Source organism: Palaemon carinicauda, chromosome 41, assembly GCF_036898095.1.
Source record: "Palaemon carinicauda isolate YSFRI2023 chromosome 41, ASM3689809v2, whole genome shotgun sequence".
In the NCBI taxonomy this organism is placed as follows: Eukaryota; Metazoa; Arthropoda; class Malacostraca; order Decapoda; family Palaemonidae; genus Palaemon; species Palaemon carinicauda.
Genome location: NC_090765.1, coordinates 49,173,182 through 49,195,392, shown reverse-complemented (window position 1 = coordinate 49,195,392; position 22,211 = coordinate 49,173,182). Strand labels below are relative to the sequence as shown.

The 22,211-nt window shown below is 43.1% G+C and overlaps 1 protein-coding gene across 1 annotated transcript in view; it reads left to right on the top strand.

Moving 5' to 3' along the window:
* Positions 1-22,211, top strand: part of LOC137632419 (uncharacterized) — a 342,058-nt gene that overhangs the window by 115,939 nt on the left and 203,908 nt on the right. The window contains 2 exon segments of the mRNA XM_068364351.1: positions 11,154-11,273; positions 19,067-19,232. Coding sequence (XP_068220452.1) covers positions 11,154-11,273; positions 19,067-19,232 — 286 coding nt within the window.

Sequence of the window (22,211 nt, the reverse complement as noted above, 5' to 3'; positions counted from 1 at the left end):
CTATCCATTACATTATCAGAACCTAAAGATTTTGCAGCCCTCTTGATACTCTTTTCTAGATACTAGAAGACATTCTACTATTAATTTGTAATAAAGACACTTGTATGATTATTTTTAATGGTGACAATCTAAGAATGTATCAGTGACTACAATTAGCTAGGATAATATTGTTGATTTTAAGTTGTCCTTTTATAAGAATAATTTTCAATGTCAGCTTTTAAGGGTATAGATTATAGACCAATGCCTTATTCTATGCTCAAGCATCTTTGATTAGATCTATCCATTTCAGGTACTGTATTATAACAGATGTATTTAAGACATATACTATAATATTAAAAGGCTTCCAGTGATCAGGTCTTTTTTTTTTTTTTTTTTTTTTGGATGCGGTTTAACATTATTTAAAAGGTTTGACTTTTTAACTGTTGGAAAATCTTTAACTTATAGATTTCATGGTTAAAACCCTTTTCCCTTTGTTATTTTCTTCAACTAAATATGTAAACTGCAAACACTATCATTAAGGTAGGCTTTGAGATCATAAGATGATGATGTCTGTTCCCTTCCTCTGAAGCAAAAATTATTTTAAGACTAATAGCCTGCCACAATATTTTCACTTCCTCTTTGGAAATTGATGTAAGAATTTCATCAGAAAACAGATTTTTTTTTGTCTGGTATGAGTCACTCAGTATTTTTTGGACAAACTGTGGACATTACAGGTAGTGACACTAATTTTCTGTGTGATTAGATTTTAAAATCATCCTTTTTTCCAAAAGTGCTATGTTAATTTAGTTAAAAGTATGGTCACAGAAACTCTAAAAGAATTTAATCCAATCATATAAAAGACTTAAGGGTTCAAGGTTAAGGTTCCTTATGCAGTCAACTCTAGTTATCAGCAATTAATTAGATTATGAAAATAGCCGCGAGTATCAAAATTGGTACGATCGTCCTGCTAACTTTAAGACTTCCCATCTCCGGGAAACATTTTGTATGGCCTTTATCTTCTGGCACTGATTCTCTATCATAATCTTAGGGCCTCCTCTTTTTTCTTTGTTTTTGAAGTTGAGGTTTATTGGAATTAATTTTTCTTGCTTTCCTTCTTGGAAGTTGAATTAGTCCTGGTGTAACTGCCATTGCTTTTTCAAGTCTACACAGGTATATGTCTTGTCTCAGTATGAATTAATGATTACACAGTTTGGTTTGAAGGTGCCATAGTTACTCTGCTGGTATGTGGAGTGGAACCTAAGAGAGTAAACTTCTTGGAAACAGATGATGGATCTTGGGTATCCAGTTACTCTTTGGTTGTCCTTGGAATATTAGTTCAGAAAGGTTGCTGCAGTGCCTTAGCCTGAGAGGCTTAATATTATTTACATAACCAAGAATATAATCCAGAGAGGTTTTACTTGTTTAATTACACTACAGTTAGTTCAGTATTCTGCTCTCCTTTCCCTTTCTCCTTGTGTCACATACTGAGGCCAAAATTGTGATTTGAATAAATGTTTTGAGGACTATTATTCCCCAACAGTTCTTATGAAAGAATCTGTTTAGTTCCTGGATAATCATATACAGTAAAAGATTCCAGTTGTAAAAGACAATTAACTTGTAGTTTAGGGGAAACTCCAGGGAAGACTGTGGTGGTTAATTATAGTACGAGTGAAGTGCTATTGCCACTCTGGCTAATACCAAGCTTTCTGAGGTTGGCAGTAATTAGCTTATTACTTATTATTTTGTAATGTAAAGAGGCCAGTGAGTCTTTAATAATGGCAGTGATCCCATCCTAACCCGCCCTGTTCCGAATCTTATGCTAAGTCATTAAGTTATGCCTAGTAGTGCTTTAGAACCAGTCACTAAGGGATCTGTTGATACACAGCTCATTATGGAATCAATAGCCTCTTCTTGAGCCTTGTTCTATCGAATTACTTCATTTCCTTCTATTGCTAAAACTTGCATTTCTGTGGTCTGATCAGTTTTATATGACCAACAGACTCCAAAATAGAAGACCAGGTTGTGATTCTGAAGTAAGCGCTTGTAAGCAACCATTTTAAACATTTCTAAAAATATGTGGCATATCAGATGTACTTGTGGAATGAGAAATGCAGATTTTAAATAATCATTTAAAACCTTTGGCTAAAGCTGAGATTGGTCGCACCATGTTTCAAATACCATTAGGGATCAGCCTGATGTAGACTCGGCCACTAGCTCACCTTGAATTGTCCCTAGCTATGTTAACGTGGGTGCTAGTACCTCAGCTGTCAAAACTGAGTCCCTTATTGGAGGTACAAAAGTTAACATTAGTAGTAAATAAAAGGGAATGACTGAAGATTTCAATTTGAAAGATTCTCCAGAATAAAATCCTGAAGGTGAGGATAATAATGAGGAAGAGGTCAACACAGTTGAGGTATCTCTTGTTCAGTCTTTAAGAAAACTTATTGCAGAAATATATCCATATAGGTTAACTGAGGTGAGTTCTGTTAATCATTATTCTACCATGTCGTCTATGTTACTACTGTACTTCTGAGACGACTTATACTTTGTAGTTTTATATTCTTTTCCCAGATAAAGTGAATAAATTGTTGTCACAAGCCTACTAATTCTTCTTCCCACTTGTTGTTAAGAAATTTTCTCCAATAAAAGCATTCATTAATTCATAAAACAAATAACTTTCCTAATTATGTTATAGCCCCTAAACAAGCAACCGTAGTTATGTTTAATCCAATATTAACAAAAGGAACTCCTTCAATGGAATAAACAATTGCTTATTGGCAATATAATTGGCCAAGTTTTATTTTTGCAGAATCTATAGTAGGTGGTATTTTGGCTCTTATGGAAGAAAAGCTTGCAGTTCACGTGGATCTTAATCTTAGATTATTAAATCTTTTTAAATAGAAAAATTTCAGGTGGAGCTCTGGAGCCTTCTGCAATGTTTGTAGGTTTTGCTGTTAAGGTAGGGAACAACTGCGCTCCTCTAGGGTTGGAACAATGCGCAGAAACTCTGTTAACTTTTATAATGGGCCCCATATTAGCTCAAAATAGGATTGATGATTTAGTAGCTCATTGGCCCTCCAAAGCGCGAAGGAATGCTCTGAAGTCCATCTCACGCAGACGACCTTATTCTCCTTATTGTTCCATGGCTGCTGCTTTTCAAGGTTCTATTCCTGTAACTCCAAGGGAGTCTTCTTGAAATGATGATAAAACATTTGGGATTTCACTCTAACAAAAGGTCCAGCCAAAGTGCCAACAAGACTCATCGATCCTATAAAAGAACACAATGATGGTCCTTTCCGAAAGGTCTTGGTAGGGGGTAGCCTTTCTCATTTCCATCAGGTTTTGGAAAACCTTTGCCTTGATCCGTGGGTCTTATCCATGGTAAGAGAGGGGTATTAGATTTTTTTTTTGTCCTACAATCCATCTTTATCAAAGGAAGCCTTTCCCTTTCTGAGTTGCTAGGGCCTAAAGGGTGAGATCAGTAAGAAAGGAGATTGGATGTTTTCAATAACATGACAAACACTAGCTTTCACATTCGTATTCATCTGGAATTAGTGAAACTCATTTGGTTTATGAATGAATCGAAGATATATCTGATCAAGTACCTATGTTTCGATTGATAGATGCCGCCTCAGGTTTTCACCAGAATTATGGCTCCCATCTCAAAATGGCTAAGATTTCAGGGTATCAGAGTTCTCTTTTACCTGAATGACTCGACAATTTGAACCCATTTTATGCTGTATAGACTACAGCATTATTACGTTTCATGTATCAGCTCAATCACCTTGAATAATATCCATTAATTAGTGCTGTTCTACACCTCATCCTATGGTGCCGATTCTTCTTGGTGGGATTTAATGATACGTTTCTATTGTTAAGATACATTTAATCCATCAGTCGTACATTACTGCTCGGCTCTGAGTGTCTGCTGACTCTTAAGTGAGTACATCGACGTAAACAAACTCTTGTATAAAAAATACGAAAATAATAAATGAACATCACTCTCAAAAGACTGGATCCTACTGCAACGCAAAAGTAAGAAGAATCGCATTCTATTTTTGAGGCAATTAATAAATGATTATATCCTTCATAACATACGCTATTGCAATTATACTTGATGTTTAAACATGTTCTATCAATGCAATACTATGCAACATTACTTTTTAATACACATAGCGCATATGATATCACAGTACAAATGCATAATACATTTTTAGAAAGAATTCAGGTTTAACAGCTTTGGCTACTCAGGTTATGATGCCAGATAATATCTAATAATCAGTCAACCTTGTCAGTAAGCAGAAATCTCTTTTAGTTCCAACTCAAAGGACTATATTTGTGGATGATAATAAAGTAACAACAGTTCCTTTTCAGGCTTTTCCATCAGAAAAGAGAATTTAGTATTTCTTTAATTTTTTTTTCCAGAAATATTAAAAATGTCCAATCTAGACACCAAGTTAGTACTGAAATAATAGATTTTTCAATATTAATCTTACCCGATGATCATGTAGCTGTCAACTCCGTTGCCCGACAGAAATCTACGGTCGGGATACGCCAGCGATCGCTTATACAGGTGGGGGTGTACTCACCAGCGCCATCTGTGGTAAGGTACTCAAGTACTTCTTGTCAACAAGACCTCAATTTTTCCTCTGTCGTGCCACCGGCAAGACCTACATGGATACGCTGTTGATTTTGGAGTCTTTTGTTCACGATTTGGTGAAGTATTTGCTCTGAAATTTAGCCTTCGCTTTACAGGAAGCTTTAGCCTTAGCTTAGCAAGCTTTTGGTATTAATTTTATTCATTGGTTAACGATCTTTGCTTTACTTTGGAATTCCCCCTTTGACTACTTCTAAAATTCAAGATGTCTGACCATTCCCAAGTTCCTAAATACAGGCGATGTAGTGTTAGGACTTGTAATAGGCGTCTTCCGAAGGCCTCTGTTGATCCTCACACCGTATGTTCCAATTGTAGGGGAAAATCCTGTCAATTGGAAGATCGATGTGGGGAATGTGCTGGGCTTTCGGAATTCGATTTTAATGAATTCCTCAGATATACTCGTAGGTTAGAGAAGGAGAGAGATAGGAGGAGTTCTTCTCGCTTTGGATATTTCCTCTCCCCATGCCCCTCAACCTTTTCCTTCCCCTGTGGTGGTGACCCCCGAACCTGCTACGAGTGCTCAGCCTGCAATGGCTGATATGTTGCGTGCCATTCAGGCTCTCGGTGATAAGGTGGAGTCGTTGGTTAGTGACCGCAATCAGCTCTTGGCAGATGTCAGAGAGCTGAAAGCGAAGAGTGCAGTGGGAAGTGTTAGTGCTAGTGCTGTGCATAGTGTCAGTGTCAGTGTTGCGCATGAGGATGCATCTGTGCGTGCCAGTCGTCCTCCCAGTCCGGGACCTCTTGCAAGCTCCCAAGCCCAGGGGAGAAGCAATGTCGAAGGACCAAAGGGTTCGGCAGGCCTTGATCGGCGCACAGATGTATCCTCAGTGGTTGCGGACGTATCTGCTAAGGATCGTCCCTTCCACTCCCAGACGAATGAGCCCTTACATTCCTCGTCTGTGGAAGAGGTTTCCAGGAGGAAACGGTGGACTAAGGTCTCACGACCGCTCAAGCGTAAAGTCCCTTCCGAGCTAGTCCAACGGCCCAGGTGTAGCCACTGGGTCAGTTCGGACTCGCCGCAGTCATCTGATGACTGCACACCTCCCAAGAGAGGTAGAGTGGTCCCTCAACAGGCCTCTGCTCCAACCACAGTAGACCCTAAGTGGTCCATGCTGCAGACTATGCAGTCTCAGCTTGCGGCTTTTATGCAGGAGTATCATGCAGAGAAGGTTAACACCCCTCCTCCTGTGAGAGCTCCTCCACCGTTGCGCAGTCCTCACTGCCAGACGCATGTTCGTGCTGCACCTTCTGCTTACATGCGTGAGCTGCCGCATCGGGAGTTGCCGGGTTCCAGCACTATGCGGCATTCTCCTCAGCCCATGCAGCATGCTCTGCAGACCTTACAGCATGCTCCGCATACCATGCAGCATGAGCCGCATTCCATGCAGCATGAGCCTCATACCATGCAGCATGAGCCTCATCCCATGCAGCATGAGCCGCATACCATGCAGCATGAGCCGCATACCATGCAGCATGAGCCGCATCCCATGCAGCATGAGCCGCATGCCATGCAGCATGAGCCGCATGCCTTACAGCATGCTCTGCATACCACACCGCATGCTCCTCAGCCCACCGCAGACCCTCCCTCTCACCGGCCCTCTGCTTTTGTTGTTGCCAGCTCACAGTCTGTCCAGCAGAGGCATGATGATGGATCCGCAGGTACGCATGCACCCGTTCTGCAGGATTCAACCGTTCAGCTTGCTGCTCTGCCTTTGCCTCTTACAACTCAACTGTCGGGTGAGGAGGTTTCTGAGGATGAAGCTGCTCATCTAGATGATCCTCACTCTGATGTTGAAGGACACAAGTCTTCGCCACCCTCCTTAGACTTTCGCAAAGTCCTTGCTTTGTTCAGAGAGTTGTACCCTGAACACTTTGTGTCTGCAACCCCTCGTTCTCCTCCCTCCGAGTTTGCTCTGGGCATGCAGACTACTGCGCCTGCCTTCACCAAGCTTGTTCTCGCCAGATCATCAAGGAGAGCTTTGAGGGTTATGGGGGATTGGTTGCAGTCCAAGAAGCAACTGGGAAGGACCTCTTTTGTGTTTCCTCCTCCCAAGCTGGCTTCTAAGTCGGGCGTCTGGTATGCCACGGGAGAGGAACCTGGCTTGGGGGTTCCTGCCTCTGCCCAGGCCGACTTCTCAAGTCTGGTTGACTCTCCCCGCAGGTCGGCTATGAGACGTTCGAAGATCTGCTGGTCCTTTTCAGATCTTGATCACTTGTTTAAGGGAGTCTTTCGTGCCTTCGAGATATTCAACTTCCTCGATTGGTGTCTGGGAGCCTTAAGCAGGAAGACTTCCCCTTCTGACAAGGACTCAGCCATGCTGATCATGTCCAGCATGGACAAGGCAATACGGGATGGGTCTGGCGAGCTTGCGGCTTCTTATGTATCAGGGGTCCTCAAGAAAAGAGAACATCTGTGCTCCTTCTTATCTGCTGGTATCACCCCTTGCCAGAGGTCAGAGTTGCTGTTTGCTCCTCTTTCCAAGTGTCTGTTTCCGGAGGAGTTAATTAAGGGGATGGCTGCCTCTCTTCTCCAGAAGGATACGCATGACCTCATGGCTTCTTCTGCACGTAAGGCTAAGACCTTACCTTCCGTGCCTAAACCTTACCGCCCCTTAGCAGTTGATACACCTGCTTCCAGGTTCATCCCGCCCTTTCGTGGCAGAACCTCCAGCAGAGGAGGTACCCGTGCAGACAGTCACCGTGGCAAGTCCAAGAAGGGTTCCAAGTCCACAAGAGGCAAGTTTTGACTGCCTTCCTCTCCAGACAGCTGTAGGAGCCAGACTCAAGACCTTCTGGCAAGCTTGGGAGAGCAGAGGTGCAGACGCTCAGTCTGTGAAGTGGCTGAGGGAGGGATACAGAATTCCGTTCTGCCGCAATCCCCCTCTAGCTACATCTCCCATCAACCTCTCTCCCAACTACAAGGAGAAGGACAAGAGGCTAGCGTTGCAACAAGAGGTGTCGCTCTTGCTACAAAAGGAGGCAGTGGTCATAGTCCGGGACCATCAATCCCCGGGCTTTTACAACCGTCTCTTCCTGGTAGCCAAGAAGACAGGAGGTTGGAGACCGGTGCTGGACGTCAGTGCGCTCAATGCTTATGTCACCAAGCAGACGTTCACGATGGAGACGACGAAGTCGGTCCTAGCAGCGGTCAGGCAGGAGGACTGGATGGTCTCGTTAGACCTGAAAGACGCATACTTTCACGTCCCCATCCATCCAGACTCCCAACCTTTCCTGAGATTCGTCTTTGGAAAGGTTGTGTACCAGTTCCAAGCCCTGTGCTTTGGCCTAAGCACGGCACCTCTTGTGTTTACGCGACTGATGAGGAATATTGCGAAATTCCTTCACTTGGCAGACATCAGAGCCTCCCTCTATTTAGACGACTGGCTTTTAAGAGCTCCCACAAGTCGTCGCTGTCTGGAGAATCTCAGATGGACTATGGATCTAACCAAGGAACTGGGCCTCCTGGTCAATTTAGAGAAGTCCCAGCTCGTCCCATCCCAGACCATTGTTTACCTGGGTATGGAGATTCAGAGTCGAGCTTTTCGGGCTTTTCCGTCGGCCCCAAGGATCAACCAAGCCCTAGAGTGCATCCTGAGCATGTTGAGAAGGAACCGATGCTCAGTAAGGCAGTGGATGAGTCTAACAGGGACACTTTCATCGCTAGCCCTGTTCATCGAGTTAGGGAGACTCCACCTCCGCCCCCTTCAGTATCATCTGGCTGCTCACTGGATCAAGGACATGACGCTAGAGACGGTCTCAATTCCTGTTTCCGAAGAGATGAGGTCTACTCTAACGTGGTGGAAGAACAGCATTCTTCTCAAGGAAGGTCTTTCGTTGGCTGTTCAGACCCCCGACCACCTTCTCTTCACGGACGCATCAGACTCGGGCTGGGGTGCGACATTGGACGGACAGGAATGCTCGGGAACATGGAATCAGGAGCAAAGGACACTTCACATCAATTGCAAGGAGTTGTTGGCGGTTCATCTGGCCTTAATGAACTTCAAGTCCCTCCAGCTAAACAAGGTGGTGGAGGTGAACTCCGACAACACCACAGCCTTGGCTTACATCTCCAAGCAGGGGGGGACTCATTCGAGGAAGTTGTTCGAGATCGCAAGGGACCTCCTCATTTGGTCAAAAGATCGAAGGCTCACGCTGGTAACGAGGTTCATTCAGGGCGATATGAATGTCATGGCAGATCGCCTTAGCCGGAAGGGTCAGGTCATCCCCACAGAGTGGACCCTTCACAAGAATGTTTGCAACAGACTTTGGTCCCTGTGGGGTCAGCCAACCATAGATCTGTTCGCTACCTCGATGACCAAGAGGCTCCCATTGTATTGTTCTCCGATTCCAGACCCGGCAGCAGTTCACGTGGATGCCTTTCTGCTGGATTGGTCCCATCTCGACCTGTATGCATTCCCGCCGTTCAAGATTGTCAACAGGGTACTTCAGAAATTCGCCTCTCACAAAGGGACACGGCTGACGTTGGTTGCTCCCCTCTGGCCCGCGAGAGAATGGTTCACAGAGGTACTGCAATGGCTGGTCGACGTTCCCAGGACTCTCCCTCTAAGAGTGGACCTTCTGCGTCAACCTCACGTAAAGAAGGTACACCCAAGCCTCCACGCTCTTCGTCTGACTGCCTTCAGACTATCGAAAGACTCTCAAGAGCTAGAGGCTTTTCGAAGGAGGCAGCCAGAGCGATTGCCAGAGCAAGGAGGACATCCACTCGCAGAGTCTATCAATCTAAATGGGAAGTCTTCCGAAGCTGGTGCAAGGCCAATGCAGTTTCCTCAACCAGTACCACTGTAACCCAGATTGCTGACTTCCTGTTACATCTAAGGAACGTTAGATCCCTATCAGCTCCTACGATCAAGGGTTACAGAAGTATGTTGGCAGCGGTTTTCCGCCACAGAGGCTTGGATCTTTCCTCCAACAAAGATCTACAGGACATCCTTAGGTCTTTTGAGACCTCTAAGGAACGTCGGTTGTCCACTCCAGGCTGGAATCTAGACGTGGTCCTAAGGTTCCTGATGTCATCTAGATTTGAACCGCTCCAATCAGCCTCTTTCAAGGACCTCACTTTAAAAACTCTTTTCCTCGTATGCCTAGCAACAGCTAAAAGAGTAAGTGAGATCCACGCCTTCAGCAGGAACATAGGTTTCACATCAGAAACGGCTACATGTTCCTTGCAGCTCGGTTTTTTGGCAAAAAACGAGCTTCCTTCACGTCCTTGGCCTAAATCGTTCGAGATCCCTAGCCTATCCAACTTGGTGGGTAACGAGTTGGAGAGAGTACTTTGCCCAGTCAGAGCTCTTAAGTACTATCTGAAAAGGTCAAAACCCTTACGAGGACAATCAGAAGCCTTATGGTGTGCTGTTAAGAAGCCTTCGCTACCAATGTCTAAGAACGCAGTTTCTTACTACATCAGGCTTCTGATTAGAGAAGCTCATTCTCATATGAAGGAAGAAGACCTTGCTTTGCTGAAGGTAAGGACACATGAAGTGAGAGCTGTGGCTACTTCAGTGGCCTTCAAACAGAACCGTTCTCTGCAGAGTGTTATGGATGCAACCTATTGGAGAAGCAAGTCAGTGTTCGCATCATTCTATCTCAAAGATGTCCAGTCTCTTTACGAGAACTGCTACACCCTGGGACCATTCGTAGCAGCGAGTGCAGTAGTAGGTGAGGGCTCAGCCACTACATTCCCATAATCCCATAACCTTTTTAACCTTTCTCTTGATTACTTTTATTGTTGTTTTTGGGTTGTACGGTCGGCTAAGAAGCCTTCCGCATCCTGGTTGATTTGGCGGGTGGTCAATTCTTTCTTGAGAAGCGCCTAGGTTAAAGGTTGTGATGAGGTCCTTTAGTATGGGTTGCAGCCCTTTATACTTCAGCACCTAAGAGTCGTTCAGCATCCTAAGAGGACCGCTACGCTCAGTAAGGAAGACGTACTTATTAAAGGCAGAGTAATGGTTCAAGTTGACTTCCTTACCAGGTACTTATTTATTTTATATTGTTATTTTGAATAACTAATAAAAATGAAATACGGGATACTTAGCTTCTTTGTTAACATGTATGCTGGTCTCCACCCACCACCCTGGGTGTGAATCAGCTACATGATCATCGGGTAAGATTAATATTGAAAAATGTTATTTTCATTAGTAAAATAAATTTTTGAATATACTTACCCGATGATCATGATTTAAAGGACCCGCCCTTCCTCCCCATAGAGAACCAGTGGACCGAGGAGAAAATTGAGGTCTTGTTGACAAGAAGTACTTGAGTACCTGACCACAGATGGCGCTGGTGAGTACACCCCCACCTGTATAAGCGATCGCTGGCGTATCCCGACCGTAGATTTCTGTCGGGCAACGGAGTTGACAGCTACATGATCATCGGGTAAGTATATTCAAAAATTTATTTTACTAATGAAAATAACATTTTATGGTTGAAATTCCATTTTTTTAGCATTTAAAGCTTTTTTCATTGGTTTTAACATTCTATGCCTTTTTTTCTACCACAGACTCCACTTTCTGCCATTATCATTGACGGAGCCATGTCAAGTGTATCCAGAGGATTTACTCAAACTGCTTATCTTAATCCTCAAGGGCTGTCAATTGATCCTGATTACCCTACCGACAAGGTGAGATATTATTTTTGTAAGAAAAACATGCTATTCATACATAATACATACTGTAATAACCATGGGTAGAAAGAGAATCATGAATATTTTTTAAATAAACATGAAGTTACTAATGCAAATATATTGTAAGACTAATGCTGCAATGATTAAATACCATGTAATCATCAGCAACCAAAACCACCATGGTTATTCTATATAAGTTAGTTTTTAAACTAACATTGATTATTTTAGTACTAATATGAATTTCATTTGCTATTCATTCTTGAAATAAAATAATTGTCCAAATAGAAATAAAAATAAAACAAAAACTTTACAAAGACTCATGTAAACTCTTTGTTTCCAAAGTGAAGATGGGGTGGGTTATAAAGAGCTTGTGCAAACAAGGCCTTACCCCCAACCAATGCCAACTTGGTTTCTATTGAATAACATCTTATCCCTTTTACCCTCAGGCTATTTGGAAATTTCCAACCCTTAACCCCTAGGGGTTATTTTTTTTTCAAGCACATTTTGCAGTATATTTTTTTTAAATTGGTCTAACAGCCTTAATTTTCATCATAGAGAGGTCAGGTTGGTCTCATTCTCTTGGAAAATGCCTGAAGTTTCTCAAAACATTATCAAAAATATGCAAAAAAAAATTTAATTAGCAGTTTTTTGCAAGGACGTACCGGTACGTCCATGGGGGTAAAAGGATGAGTTTTGTGAAACGTACCAGTATGTCCTTTGGGGGTAAAAGGGTTAAATTGACAATTTGATAGAATGAACATTGACATAATTTTGAAATATAAGCAGTCTTATGCCTACAAACATAAACTTTTCCAAAGACAGCAGCAAAAAGCTGTTTAGATTTTTTTCAGGACCTTTGGTGTTTAGTGGTTACTGGAAGTCTGTTAACTAATTAATGCAAATTGAATAGAAATGATCCAAACATTTATTTCCCCTAGAAATTATCTAAATTTGGAAGGACACTATGAGCAGCTTTGAGGGATTTGTAACTATAATAATGTTAGCAAATGTCAATACAGGAAAACTTTTAAGAACTGTTTTCATTACTTTTGGTTTTTCAATATTAATCTTACCCGATAATCATGTAGCTGTCAACTCTGTTGCCCGACAGAAATCTACGGTCGGGATACGCCAGCGATCGCTATACAGGTGGGGGTGTACACAACAGCGCCATATGTGGTCAGGTACTCCAGTACTTCTTGTCAACACCACCTCAATTTTTCCTCTGTCGTGCCACCGGCTAGACCTACATGGATACGCTGTTGATTCTGGAGTTATTGTTCTCGATTTGGTGATGTATTTGCTCTAGAGTTTAGCCTTCGCTATTCAGGAAGCTTTATCATTAGCTTAGCAAGTTTTTGGAATTAATTTGATTTAATTTTGGTGACGAAGAGAGTATGAACTCTCTTTCACTTTTAAATGGCCGACCCTTCCCTTAGACGGAAGTGTTGGTGTCGAAGAGAGTATAGACTCTCTTTCTTAATTTTGCTTAACAAAGTTATAGATTTATTTTATATCTCTCCGCCTTTTATAGGCCTCTTCGATTAACTTCCTTTTATTATAAACTTATTAAAATTAATTTTTATGTTTGTTTATATGCGACCTTTCCTAATAGTAGGCGGTCTTTTCTTGGAACCGAAGTTAATTAACATTGAGCCCGTCATTTCGTTTTTACCTGTTAACATTTTATGCTATTTTAATGTTTTTGAAAGAATTTCTTTGATAGTCTCGTACTGTTTTCAAAGTTGAACTAACGTTTTGTTTTGTCTCTGCAGTTGTTGACGTTCAGAACGTTCAACTTGCGCTCTATCGTTACGATAGAGAGAGAGTATTCACGGTTTCACGTTGCAGTAAGAGTAAACCGATTCTAGCGTTTTGTTCATTCTTTCTTAGCTTAAATGGTTTTAATTCTAATAAAGGAACTTTTTATTTGGGAAATCTTTCAGTTTTTTTCCTTTAACAATAATATGTTTTAACGATATATATAATTGGGCTCTTCTCTCAGGTTCTAAGTCAAGAGAGAGAGAGAGAGAGATAGAGACGGAGGGAGAGAGAGAAGGATAAACGTTTCGTTCAAGCGGGTAACGTTGTTATCGTTTTTGCTCTTCTCCCTAGTCTCTTTAGGGGAAGAAGGTAAACGTTTCTAGAGTTTTATTCTTGTTCCCAGGCTTTATGCGGTGAGAGATTTTAAACGTAGTTTATTTGATCTAGTGTTTAGTCTCTTTTCCAGCCACTGAATTATTTATCTTTCATTATGTTTTTCTGTTACATTGTAATACTGTTTTCGCAATTACTATCTTTTAATGAAGGATAGAATTGCGTGTTTCAGGTACAAACCACTTAAAGTTTCGAGTTCAGTGAAATAAGTGCAAACAGAAAATCAAAAGTGATAAAGTGATAAGCGCAAAGTGTTACAGTGTTGCGTTCGAGGGTTCGTCTGTTCGTGCCAGTTGTTCGCCTAGTCTGGGACCTCTTACAAGCTCCCAAGCCCAGGGGAGAAGTAACGTCGAAGGACTTATGGGTTCATCAGGCCTTGATCGACGAACAGACGTTTCCCTCCGTGGTTTCGGGTGTAACCAACTCACGTAGCCGACGTGATCACCCCACCCACACAAAGACGAGAGAGCCCATTTATTCCTCGTCTGCGGAAGAGGTTTCTCGCAGAAACCATGGACCAAATCTTGCAGCTTTTAAGTGCAAGTCGGTCCCTTCCGCGCAAGTCCAACTCCTAGGTGTAGCCATTAGCACTGGGTCAGTTCGGACTTGCTGCAGTACGACAACTGCACACCTCCCAGAGAGGCAAGGTGGTACCGCAACAGGCAGTAACTCCGTCTGTTGCCGCACCAGCTGTTTTAGACCCTCAGTCTCAACGGACAGTAGCTCCGTTTGTTGTTGTCTTTCATAGACCCTAGTGGTCCATGCTGCAGACTATACAGTCTCAGCTTGCTCCTTCATACAGGAGTATCATGCTGGAAGGTTGACAATGTAGCCTGTTAACCTACAACCCGCCGAGGTTGTGCGCTCAGCAGATACTGCTGCTGCCTGCTCCCACCCTCCACCTGTGAGAGCTCCACCTCCGATGCGCAGTCCACCCTGCCAGATGCATGTTCTTGCTGCGCCTCCTGCTTTCATGCGTGAGTTGCCGCATCGGGAGTTGCCGGGTTCCAGCACTATGAGGCAACCTCCTCAACCCATGAGGCAGGAGCCTCATGCTATGCGGCAACCTCCTCTACCCATGAGGCAGGAGCCTCATGCTATGAGGAGCCTCATGCTATGCGGCATCCTCCTCAACCCATGAGGCAGGAGCCTCATGCTATGCGGCAACCTCCTCTACCCATGAGGCAGGAGCCTCATGCTATGCGGCAGGAGCCTCATGCTATGCGGCATCCTCCTCAACCCATGAGGCAGGAGCCTCATGCTATGCGGCATCCTCCTCAACCCATGAGGCTCCAACCCATGAGGCAGGAGCCTCATGCTATGAGGAGCCTCATGCTATGCGGCATCCTCCTCAACCCATGAGGCAGGAGCCTCATGCTATGAGGAGCCTCATGCTATGCGGCATCCTCCTCAACCCATGAGGCAGGAGCCTCATGCTATGCGGCAACCTCCTCTACCCATGAGGCAGGAGCCTCATGCTATGCGGCATCCTCCTCAACCCATGAGGCAGGAGCCTCATGCTATGCGGCATCCTCCTCAACCCATGAGGCAGGAGCCTCATGCTATGAGGAGCCTCATGCTATGCGGCATCCTCCTCAAACCATGAGGCAGGAGCCTCATGCTATGCGGCAACCTCCTCAACCCATGAGGCAGGAGCCTCATACTATGCGGCATCCTCCTCAACACATGCGGCATGAGCCTCATCCCTTGCAGCGTGAGCCTCATCCCATGCAGCATGACCCTCATACCATGCAGCATGAGCCTCATCCCATGCAGCATGAGCCTCATCCCATGCAGCATAAGCCGCACGCCATGCAACATGCTCTGCATACCTTACAGCATGCTCTACATACAGCATGCTCTGCATACAGCATGCTCTGCATACCTTACCGCATGCTCCTCAGTCACACATCTTTGGTTGTTGCCAACTCACAAGACTGTCTAGCAGTTTCATAACGTTGCCTTCTGGTCTGCTGCTTTTGCACCAGTGAAACCCTCACTGAGAGAACTTAGCTTTTCTCGGATATGGTTCCTGTAGATGAGAAAGTGCTATTCTCCCTCCTTCTGATATTCCCTTGAGGACTCTGTCATTTGGAGAGGAGCCTTAAGCTGCTTAGCCTCCTATGGACTTTTATTTAAGCATAACATGCTTCCAGGGAGGGTAATGGTTCCGCTTCAGTCGCTAACCCCGTCTGTTACCACACCTGCTCCCATAGACCTTGAGCTTTGTTGCAAGACATGCAGTCCAAGCTTAGTCCTTGTTAGAGGATTTTTTGTTTACGGAGTCAGTGTGTCACTGGGAAGACGTTCAACAACCAGCAGAAGTGACTTGTTGTGACGCAGTGCGGCAACCTCAGCAACCCGATAAGGAGTTGTCTGTACGACCCAGACAGTCTAGACAGTTTCGGGTTGTCGCTGTACTTCCTCGCTTCCCCATGGTTGACAGTTCACAGATTGTGCAGCAGTACCATGATCTTGTGTCCGGCTCCGTCAGACGACTGGCTTTTAAGAGCTCCCACAAGTCGTCGCTGTCTGGAGATTCTCAGATGGACTATGGATCTGACCAAGGAACTGGGCCTCCTGGTCAATTTTGAGGAGTCCCAGCTCGTCCCATCCCAGACCATTGTCTACCTGGGTATGGAGCTTCAGAGTCGAGCTTTTCGGGCTTTTCCGTCGGCCCCAAGGATCTACCAAGCCCTAGAATGCATCCAGAGCATGCTGAGAAGGAACCGATGCTCAGTCAGGTAGTGGATGAGTCTAACAGGGACACTTTCATCGCTGGCCCTGTTCATCGAGTTAGGGAGACGCCACCTCCGCCCCCTTCAGTATCATCTAGCTGCTCACTGGATAAAGGACATGACGCTAGAGACGGTCTCAGTTCCTGTTTCCGAAGAGAGGAGGTCTACTCTCACGTGGTGAAAGAACAGCTTTCTTCTCAAGGAAGTCTACCTTTGGCTGTTCAGAAACCCGACCGCCGTCTCTTCTCGGACGCATCAGACACGGGCTGGGGTGCGACTTTGGACGGACAGGAATGCTCGGGAACATGGAATCAGGAGCAAAGGACACTTCACATCAATTGCAAGGAGCTGTTGGCGGTTCATCTGGCCTTGATAAGCTTCAAGTCCCTCCAGCTTAACAAGGTGGTGGAGGTGGACTCTGACAACACCACAGCCTTGGCTTACATCTCCAAGCAGGGAGGGACTCATTCGTGGAAGTTGTTCTAGATCGCAAGGGACCTCCTCATCTGGTCAAAAGATCGAAAGCTCACGCTGGTAACGAGGTTCATTCAGGGCGATATGAATGTCATGGCAGATCGCCTCAGCCGGAAGGGTCAGGTCATCCCCACAGAGTGGACCCTTCACAAGAATGTTTGCAGCAGACTTTGGGCCCTGTGGGGTCAGCCAACCATAGATCTGTTCGCTACCTCGATAACCTAGAGGCTCCCGTTGTATTGTTCTCCGATTCCAGACCCAGCAGCAGTTCACGTGGATGCTTTTCTGCTGGATTGGTCCCATCTCGACCTGTATGCATTCCCGCCGTTCAAGATTGTCTACAGGGTACTTCAGAAGTTCGCCTCTCGCAAAGGGACACGGCTGACGTTGGTTGGCTCCGCTCTGGCCCGCGAGAGAATGGTTCATAGAGGTACTGCAATGGCTGGTCGACATTCCCAGGACTCTTCCTCTAGGAATGGACCTTCTACGTCTACCTCACGTAAAGAAGGTACACCCAAACCTCCACGCTCTTCGTCTGACTGCCTTCAGACTTTCGAAAGACTCTCAAGAGCTAGGGGCTTTTCGAAGGAGGCAGCCAGAGCGATTGCCAGAGCAAGGAGGACATCCACTCTCAGAGTCTATCAGTCTAAAGGGGAAGTCTTCCGAAGCTGGTACAAGGCCAATGCAGTTTCCTCAACCAGTACCACTGTAACCCAGATTGCTGACTTCCTGTTACATCTAAGGAACGTAAGATCCCTTTCAGCTCCTACGATCAAGGGTTACAGAAGTATGTTGGCAGCGGTTTTCCGCCACAGAGGCTTGGATCTTTCCACCAACAAAGATCTACAGGACCTCCTTAGGTCTTTTGAGACCTCAAAGGAACGTCGGTTGTCCACTCCAGGCTGGAATCTAGACGTGGTCCTAAGGTTCCTTATGTCATCAAGATTTGAACCTCTCCAATCAGCCTCTTTTAAGGACCTCACATTAAAAACTCTTTTCCTCGTGTGCTTGACAACAGCTAAAAGAGTAAGTGAGATCCACGCCTTCAGCAGGAACATAGTTTTCACATCTGAAACGGCTACATGTTCCTTGCAGCTCGGTTTTTTGCTAAAACAAGCTTCCTTCACGTCCTTGGCCTAAGTCGTTCGAGATCCCAAGCCTGTCCAACTTGGTGGGGAACGAACTGGAGAGAGTACTTTGCCCAGTTAGAGCTCTTAGGTACTATCTAAAAAGGTCATAACCTTTACGAGGACAATCAGAAGCCTTATGGTGTGCTATCAAGAAGCCTTCTCTTCCTAGGTCTAAGAACTCAGTTTCTTACTAATTCAGGCTCCTGATTAGGGAAGCACATTCTCATCTGAAGGAAGAAGACCTTGCTTTGCTGAAGGTAAGGACACATGAAGTGAGAGCTGTGGCTACTTCAGTGGCCTTCAAACAGAACCGTTCTCTGCAGAGTGTTATGGATGCAACCTATTGGAGAAACAAGTCAGTGTTCGCATCATTCTATCTCAAAGATGTCCAGTCTCTTTACGAGAACTGCTACACCCTAGGACCATTCGTAGCAACGAATGCAGTAGTAGGCGGGGGCTCAGCCACTACATTCCCATAATCCCATAACCTTTTTAACCTTTCTCTTGAATACTTTTTATGGGTTGTACGGTCGGCTAAGAAGCCTTCCACATCCTTGTTGGTTTGGCGGGTGGTCAATTCTTTCTTGAGAAGCGCCGAGGTTAAAGGTTGTGATGAGGTCCTTTAGTATGGGTTGCAGCCCTTTATACTTCAGCACCTAAGAGTCGTTCAGCATCCTAAGAGGACCGCTACGCTCAGTAAGGAAGACGTACTTAATAAAGGCAGAGTAATGGTTCAAGTCGTCTTCCTTACCAGGTACTTATTTATTTTATGTTATTTTTGAATAACTAATAAAATAAAATACGGGATACTTAGCTTCTTTGTTAACATGTATGCTGGTCTCCACCCACCACCCTGGGTGTGAATCAGCTACATGATTATCGGGTAAGATTAATATTGAAAAATGTTATTTTCATTAATAAAATAAATTTTTGAATATACTTACCCGATAATCATGATTTAATTGACCCACCCTTCCTCCCCATAGAGAACCAGTGGACCGAGGAAAAAATTGAGGTGGTGTTGACAAGAAGTACTGGAGCACCTGACCACAGATGGCGCTGTTGTGTACACCCCCACCTGTATAGCGATCGCTGGCGTATCCCGACCGTAGATTTCTGTCGGGCAACAGAGTTGACAGCTACATGATTATCGGGTAAGTATATTCAAAAATTTATTTTATTAATGAAAATAACATTTTACAATTACAAATAAATTTTCTTTTGGTTCATGTTATTATGTATGATGAAACCTCAATCTTAATATTTTTTTTTTTTCATTTCTCCTTGACAGAATTTCAATGTGTCTTGGTGGTGTCATCAGATAGAGCCAAATCTAGAGACTCTAGAAAGAGATAGTTTAGGTAATCTTGTTCAGTTTAACAACCACAGTATACCGCCCCCTCTTGAAGCTATAAAAGCAGAATTGACTGGTGGTGGATGCTATGGTAAAGGTCCAGGTAAGGCATTATTTTTTAGTAGAGTACATGGGCTCGATAGAGTTGTTTTATTCCTGGGAAGTTGAAATAGCAGCTTGCTGATATTTAAACCAAATCTGAAGGAACCATAAAGAAATATGTAGAAAAAGAGAACATGAGAGAGGAAGAGTAGGTTGAACTGTAAAAGAATGGATATATAGAAGAAAATAAGAATCAGTGAGGCAGATCCTTGTGAAGACTGCTTTAAAGGTTGTTCAATGAGGGAAATGAACTGAGCAGTGCTTTGATTGCAGATTCCTATTGGGTAAATATGGGAAATTATGGTCTTATGAATATTATAGGATATGGCTGATTGGGAAGGGAAACTTTTCCATTGCCTAAAATGCCACATTGATCTTAAAATTCCAGAGAAACCATATGTAGTTTTTTTATTTAGTGAATTGGGGTCCTTTTCATTGGATGGCATTTAGATCCTTTAATATTTCAAACTTTTTTGCAAATTGTTTTTGTTTTATGCAACTTCTAGAACAGTGCTTATATAATTGCAATCATAGATTTTTATTAGTGCCCTGATTGACACAAGTTAGGAATAAGTTCATAATTGGGAGTTGTTGTCTGTAGGTATTGTACATATGCATGAAGTGTGTGTTTTGAGAGAACTACACTGCAACTTGCAGATTATGGTCAAGTAGTATGTTATCTGCTTAGCAACCCCTTGTTATCAGTGTTACACTTTGTGATAAAAAAAATGGTTATATTGATTGGCTGTTTTGATTATTGTGTATTTAAGTACATGTTGTTATTATGTGAGCTATTTACTTTATATTGGTGCTCACTTATATACGGTATGTGCTGTGAATGTGACTTCTATTTAGAGAATTATGGAAAGGTCACACTTATGCTCTTATGTAGCTCAAGCTTGAAGGTAAAACAGAAGTGAAAAAAAAAACTTTTACCAAAGGTAGCAGTAGACCCTTTCAGGAAAAAAGTGGCAGAATTCCAAAAGCGCGACAAAGTAGGAAAAATTATGTACTAAATCCATAATCCTTAGTTTTTTTTTATTTTTATGCAGTTAATATAAAACCTGGATTTTATTCCTGAGTGTTGTAAGGTTACATAAGAGCTGTAGGAGGTGAATCAAATAGGAGAGTTACTCTTACTTGCACGGTACTTTTGAATGAAAAAACCAAGGATTTTATGACATAATACATCATTTAACTTCCTTTTGAGAAATATTTTTATTTGGTTATATACTGTATTTTGGACTGGAATTTGTAGTGGTATGGAATTTATTGAGTAATGCTACACGATGCAACATGAAAATTACGGAAAGACATAATTGTTTGCCAAGAAATTGTTTTTTAATCAAGAATTATTTGAACATTGAAGCCCATTACTAATAATATGGCCCATTTTGTATCAGACAAAATTTACGACACACTAATTTTGCTAGGCATAAAAAGGAAACATCATACATGAAGATAGAGTAGTTTTAATATAAGAACTGGATTTATATGGCATTAAGGATAATGTTTATTCTCCAAGGACTCTCCTGTTAAAGACAAAATCATGGAATCCAATACAGCATAAAATTCCAAAAAAATTTGATTTCCCTACTCCAGGGCCAGTGTACCAACCTGCAAAACATGAAGAAAGATAGTATAGGAGAGACCCATGGGTTCAGGTTCTATTGAACATGTCACAGCCCCTCCAATGTAGAAATTTGTCTGTCCACCAATGACAGGTCATCACAGAGAACCAATATTGGAGACAATACTACCTTGGTGCTAGTTGTTGCCCAGTCACCATCTTTCAATTTTTTTATCATTAGGGAAACATTGATTCCATGTACTCTTATATGAAATTCTTTTCATCAATATCAAGTTGAGTACAGTTTTAGTCCTGATTTGGTTATTCACTATTCTTATTGATATTTTTAACATAGTAGAGGTGTTATTTTTACTTCATCCTCTCTTTATAACTCAAATGTTCTTTTAATTACATTAGCATATTTGCTAGTTTAGTTTTATAATTTTAGAGGATAACACAAGGCAAGCATTTGCTCTTTTGTAAGGTACTGTCTCAGAAGCAGTTCTTTGTCGTAGGCCCTTGTTACTGACAATTTCTACATCTTAGTACCACTTAGAGAGAGTAGTGTGCGTTGTGTGTTATGTTAAATTTAGTTTTCTTGTATTATCTTTTGGAAATGAAAGGTTCAGATTTTCCTTTTGGTCTTACATTTTTCATACTAATGCATTATGTGAACATAGATACTTTTACTTGATGCTTAGTGTAACACATGCAGTGAGTGAGTTACCTAGTGACCTTAATTCTGTGTTTACTTGTTAGGTTTATTCTTACTAAGACCAAATAGATGAATTGTAATTACATTACAGCATATCAATGTCCTTTAGTGTTTAGTCATCATACTAATATTATTGAAGCCACCAGTTTCCCAACTGCTAATAAAAACAAAAGTATTTCTACCTTACTCTCTCTCCCATCTGTGTTTAAGACTGTGCTTCAGACTGTTTACTCTTCGTGTGTTCACCTAGGTAGCATCTTGTGCCCATTCGCAAGGGATACATCTGTTGATGTATCTTGATGATTAGCCGATCCTGACCTCTTCCATGAGGCAGTTGCTATAGGATTGAGATCAGCTTCTTGCCTTTTGTCATGATTTAGGGATTTTGATAAAGTGGGAGAAGTCAAATCTCTTACCCAAGCATAGGATGAAGTACTTATGCATGCTGATAGACAGGACAGCAGTGAGAGTCTTAATTTCAGACGATCCCATCAGCAAGCTCAAGGAGGTAGCACCCCCATTTCTGTCCTAGACATAGGTCATAGGTAGTAGGTTGGCCAGGGCACCAGCCACTGTTGAGATACTCCTTTAGAGAGTTATGGGGTCCTTTGCCTGGCCAGACAGTACAACATTGGATCTTTCTCTCTGGTTACGGTTGATTTTCTCTTTGCCTACACACACACACACACACATAC